The 6,116-nt window shown below is 51.0% G+C and overlaps 1 protein-coding gene across 1 annotated transcript; it reads left to right on the top strand.

Moving 5' to 3' along the window:
• Positions 1–835: 835 nt before the first annotated feature.
• LOC112903679 lies at positions 836–1,468 on the top strand. The gene has a single exon (XM_025972906.1). It carries the CDS (start codon positions 836–838, stop codon positions 1,466–1,468), a length of 633 nt encoding a protein of 210 aa, XP_025828691.1.
• Positions 1,469–6,116: the final 4,648 nt, after the last annotated feature.

Below are 6,116 nucleotides of genomic sequence, written 5' to 3'. Positions count from 1 at the left end.
TCTAATTTGAGTCCCTTTCCACATTGGAAAGGGACTTGGATCGCCTACTCAAGATCGGAGATGTGGATGCCACCGCATGCTGGGAGGCTCCCATCTTTGACAAGTACTCAGATTTAGATGATGACTCCGAACCCTTCACGGGCAGTCATCTGGGTCTGACGATCACGTCAACATCACATGGCCGGTTCATGTACTGGAAGGGCATGTAGCCCTCCAAGCTGCTCAAAGGCAACATGATGCGCAACTATCCCAAGACTGTCGTGGAGCTCCATGACATGATGCAGTGATGGGCCGACCAGGAGGACCAGGAACGCAACCGCTTCCTCAAGCGCAACCACGACAACGGGGGCAAGCGAAACAACGACAACCGCTCCAACAAAGGCCAGCGAGACTACTCGGGATCTTCCTGGAAGCGCAAGCCAGACGATCTCATGGCAGCCGTTGATCGCACCCCGTGAGGCAAGAAGTTGGGAAACCAGCAGGATGAATTCGAAGAAATCCTGCACAAGCAATGCCCGATGCACCGGAACTCCAAGCACTCATTGTTCAATTGCGTCACCCTCCTCAAATCCTTGAATGTGCCTCTCCCCAACAAGGATGCAAAGAAGAAGACAAGTCATTGGGCACAGGGTTACCACCACTCGGAGAATGCATCAACATCATATTCGGCGGTGACTCCGGCTTCATCTCCAAGAGAGCACAAAAGTTTAGTCTGCCCGAGATCATGCCGATCGAGCTAGCCATATAGTGACCCCTGAGACACAGCAAGGTCCCGATCTCTTCCTCTAGAGAGGATCAGTGGACCGGCTTGTTCGAGCTGGGAAAATTTCCGCTCATGCTGGATCCTGTGGTGGTAGGCTCACAGCTCACACGAGTACTCATCAATGGTGGGATCATGCTCAACCTGCTCTTCACCAGTATTTTGAAGAAGATGGGGCTGGACATTACCAACATGCTCACCTCCAGCAAATCACCATTCTATGGCATCATCCCTGGGAACTTGGCCACATCGATCAGCTCAGTGACACTACCGGTCACCTTCGGGACCGAGGAGAACTACCGCACCGAGTACGTCAAATTTGAGGTGGCGAACTTCGAGTCATCCTACCACGCCATCCTCGGAAGACCTGCCCTGGCCAAATTCATGGCCGTGCCTCACTATGTCTACCCGCTCCTCAAGAAGCCGGGCAAGATAGGGGTACTTACCTTCCATGGTGACCTGAAGAGATCGTACAATTGCAATCAAGAGGTAATCGATTTTGGCTCGACTATGCATGTGCCAAATACTTCATCCGAAGTCTTCACAGCTGCGCAGCAGCTCCCTCATGCTGAGAGGGTGATTCCGACAAAGAAGTCAAGCCAGTCCTCGGTGAAACCCACTGGCGTTGTTGGCATAAAGTCCATCAACCTGCAGGAGGGCGACTCATCCAAGACAGCCCTGATCGGCATAGAGCTGCGTGACAAATAGGAAAGCTCACTCGTTAGCTTCTTTCAGGCTAACCGAGACATATTCGCTTGGAAACCAGCGGATATGCTAGGGATGCCTAAGGAGTTGATTAAGCATTCCCTAAACATCGACCCCAAAGCCATCCCGAAGAAGCAACGACTACATCGATTCGCTCAAGGCAAGAGGGAGGCCATCAAGAAGGAGTTAGCAAAACTACTCGCGGCAGGCTTCATCAAGGAAGTGTACAACCTAGAATGGCTAGCCACTGTACTCATTCTGAAAAACAATAACAACAAATGGAGGATGTGTTGGATTACACTAATCTCAACAAGCACTGCCCGAAGGATCCCTTTGGGCTCCCACGCATCGACCAAGTCATTAACTCTGCGGCTGGCTGTGTACTAGTCTCTTTACTTGATTGCTACTCGGTCTACCATCAGATTGCCCTCAAGGAAGAAGACTAGATCAAGACCACCCTCATCACCCCATTGTAACTACTCGTAGCATAGCAGAATGACTCATGCAGTAGTAAAACTAGTCGGAGACAGTAGGAAACTACCCGAAAACCACTCGGGTAGGACTCTAGGGCTCGTATGCGACTAGGAGTTCCATGTAACCCTATCCCCCCAGACTATATAAGGGCGGACAGGGACCCTCCTGAAGCGGGGAGCATGAGGGACAATTCATGCCTCATGCTACAGATCACCTAGGAGATCATCTGATCACCACCTAAGGCATTACAAACCGCACTGGACGTAGTGTATTACGCTCTCGGCGGTCTGAACCTATCTAAACTTTGTGTTACTTGCACCTTGAAGTTCCTGATCTCGGTGACACCCTACCTACAAACTCACCACCTCAGGGGTATACCTCAATGGCCGTGGTGGTAAAACACCGACAGCTGGCGCGCCAGGTAGGGGTGTTCATCGAACATCCACCGGAGAACTCGATGGCGTCTTTCAACTTCACCAGCGCCATGCTCGACAAGGGCACAACTTTTATCTTCGCCTCCTGGATCTGCATCGCCAACGGCTCGGGTGGCTTCAACAGCCACCTAGTCGACTCCAGAAAGCCGAAGGCCTCTACACCAACTTGACACAGCGACCTCGACGAGTTTATCGACAACCTCGACGAGTTGCTGTTCCCCGATCTGGTCCTGCAGATCGAAAAGATGTCGGTTTTCGACGCGACTTCCACTTGTGCTGCACCAGAACTAGTCGGATCACACTCAAACCAATCTGAGGGGACCACACAATCCAAGCCCCTCTCCGACTAGGAGGAGGACTTCGATCTTCTGCTCAAGCTCAAGGACGTGGGAGCCACCGCCTGTCGGGGGGCCCCATTTTCGACAACTACTCGGACTGCAATGAAGAGTACTTATCGTTTAGTACTACACCTTGAAGCCAGAGCCGAGGAGGACTCGGAGATGAGGGGGCCACCGCTTGTTAGGGGGCCTCGCTTTTGACAACCACTCACAACCCGATGACTACCCCGAATCGCAATCATCTGCGTTTAACCATAGCATTTACGCCGCAAGGCCGTTTCATGTACTAGAAGGGCTTAGTGCCCTCTGAACTACTCGACTACGACTCCCGCCTTGTGGCCTTCATGCAGGAACTGCCCTTCCAGGAGGGCAAACCTCTCTCTCCCATCGTGGAAGAGGGAGAGGGTAGCACAGAGCTACTCGAGTATAGCCATACGGCTGATAACTCGCTAGATCATCAAGTCTACATGGCCTCCCTTTGCAATGCGGATGACGATGAGCCGGGTCCCAAGTACGACGGCGAACTACTCACGGACGTGTCTGCCAACGAGCCTATGGCGGACGCCCCCCCAAGATGAGAATGAGGAGCACAGAAGGATCCGGCGGTTGAAGAACGCCAAGCGCGCTTAGCGCAGGCGGAATGCAGAAAATCAAGCTCGCAATCCAATGTACCAAAGGATCCTCAACAACGCTTTCGCAGCAGCCGCGGATCGGGAGTTTCGTACACCGATTGGCACCATTGCAGAAGCAGCGCTCTTAGCTCAACAACTACCACCCAACCCACAGATTCAAAGGCTGCAGTATCTAACCCAGCGCGCGCTCGTGCAACTCGATGGGCAACATCCAGCGTCTTCCACTCGAAACTTGCCTTCGAGGTTTGAGTGTCATGGTGACACTGCACATATCACTCGCATCCCCAGAGGAGGCACCAGGAACCAGAGGAACGACAACCACCAGTGCAACGAGGGCCACCAGTCCGTGCATGGTAATGTCGAACAAGAAGTACAACAATCCACTTGCCAACCTCGCAACCAGCATGACGCAAGGCCTCAAGTCCAAGCTCCACCCAAGGCCAACCTTCACGACACTCCCATGATTGATCTTAGGTAGAAGATCAATGATGGCCGTGACGCGCGACACATCATTAAGGCAAGGAGAAGGAACCGTCCCAACAGGTACCACGACGATGACGACAACGACCGCTTCCCCGCCTTCACCTCCAACATCACTGAAAAATCTATCCTAAGGATTTTAAACCAGTCGGAATCCCCAAGTATGATGGCAAGCAGGACCCACGCCAGTGGATCTGATGCTACTTTGTTGCCATCGAGGTCTCAGAGGGATCCAACTCCACCAAAGCACTCTACTTCCCGGTTGCTTTGGAATCCACACCCCTCACTTGGCTTGAAAGCCTCAACCTAAACTCCATCGACTACTAGAAGGACCTCAAGCGGGCCTTCATCGACAACATCTAGGGATCCATGATGAGAGCAGGCACTCGCCACGATCTGTACCAGGTCCAGCAGGAGATGAACGAGACCTTGAGGTCCTACACATGGTGTTTCTTCAAGATGCGCGCCACCATTGCCAACATCACCGACGAGGATGTCATCCGCTACTTCTAGAACGGACTCTTCTCGAAGCACATGTACCATGACTTCAGACACAACTGCCTGACTACTGCCGTGGAGCTACGTGACATGATGGCACGGTGGGCCGACTAGGAGGACGAGGAGAACGACCGCTTCCCCAAGCGGAACAACGACAAGCAGGGCAACGGCCACAACCACTTCGACAAGGGCTAGAGGAACCACTCAGGTAACCCCCGAAAGCGCAAGCTAGAACAAGAAGTCATGGCTATTGAGTGCAACCTATGTGGCAAGAAGTCGGGGAGCAATGATGCACAGTTCGAGAAAGTCCTACACAAACAATGTCTGATGCACCCGAAGTCTCAACATACACTATTCGAGTGTGTCAGCCTCCGCAAGTCACTCAACGCTCCACCCCTTCCCCAAGCTAGAAAGCGAAAGGACCAGAAGGATGAGGACGCTGGTGATGAGTGTTTCTTACATCACAAATAAATCCACAAGCACATGGAACATCGTTTTAATATTTTACCCGTGAGTAATCTTGGGTGTTGTATTTATATTTCCGCAGGGAAGGCGGCGGTTATAGAATATGTAAGTTGATGATTAATTCTTGGTTAAATATTCAATTGCATAAACAGGGCTAAGATAATATATTGATAATGCAGTAGTGTGACACACAAGTTACTCAAGCTCAAACTCAAGCAAAGGCATAGGCAGGGAGAAAGGAAGAAGAAAGCTACTCGGGACTTATGTACTTCTATCTAGATATACAACTCATATTATACACCCATACACATACACATGATTATCCTCAGCTCTAGGCTCCCAGGCACTACCGGGAGAATCACACATGACTGGCCGAGGAGCCGCCAGCCAACTTTGGCGAGAAGATCGTCCTTATCGCCTTGGAGCCGGTGGCTAAGATTTTCATATGAAGAGATGGCGGGAACCGCCCTTGGAGGCTATAAAAGGAAGCCTCCCCGCCCCCTCATTGACACACACCATTTTGGAGAAGAGGAAGAGAAGGGAGGACTCCACCTTTTAGAGCTACTTAGTAGAGTAGGTTAGGGAGTGTGTGAAGGAGAAGTCCATGAGGAGAGCCGGAGTTATCAGCCTCTTTCCACTTGTGCCTCGGCAGATATGAACCTCTTTTGAGTAAGTATTCGGATTCATCTACTTGGTGAGTTCTTATCAAAGTTAAGCTTTTGTTATCATTTCCTTGCGGGATCATCGTCCGTCCTTGTGATGGGTGTTCTAGCCTAAGGACTCAAGTCTTGAGATGGAGTCTGGCCGGGGATATAGCAGTAATCGATAGCGTTAACATGGTGTCTAGCCTTGAGGTTACCTTTGTTTGCTACCCTTCCCACGGTCTATCGGGGTACGCGGCAGGTGGTGACAGCCATGTCTGTCCTTCGTAGTCCCCCATGTTCGGGTTGGGCGTAGAGCTAATAGCCAGATACACTTGGCAGACCATGTTTAAGCCGGTGCGCGAAGCAAGCAAGTGAGAGTTGGGTTTATCTTTCTGAGGTATTTCTTCTCTTAGACAACCACACTACCCAGGACCATCCTATCTTCTTTTCTCCATGTAAACTAGATAAAAGATCTTTACACCTCCGTTCCTCGTGGAAATATGATACCTTTGAATACTCATGGGTGAAGTGCTACAACGGTATCTCCTTGCGCTTGCGGATCTTATCTGTGAACGTTAAGAAATACCAACAAGCATTTCTTGCACCGTTGCCGGGGAACTGTTGCTGTAGTTGTCTTCGAACCTAGTATGTCTGTGTATCCTTTTTTTTTACCTTTCTCTTTCTTT

Source organism: Panicum hallii, chromosome 8, assembly GCF_002211085.1.
Source record: "Panicum hallii strain FIL2 chromosome 8, PHallii_v3.1, whole genome shotgun sequence".
NCBI classification, from domain to species: domain Eukaryota; kingdom Viridiplantae; phylum Streptophyta; class Magnoliopsida; order Poales; family Poaceae; genus Panicum; species Panicum hallii.
This window is presented reverse-complemented; position numbering and strand designations above follow the sequence as displayed.

Coding starts and splice junctions, on each gene's coding strand:
- LOC112903679 (XM_025972906.1), top strand. CDS start 836: ATGCTGGATCCTGTGGTGGTAGGCTCACAGCTCACACGAGTACTCATC.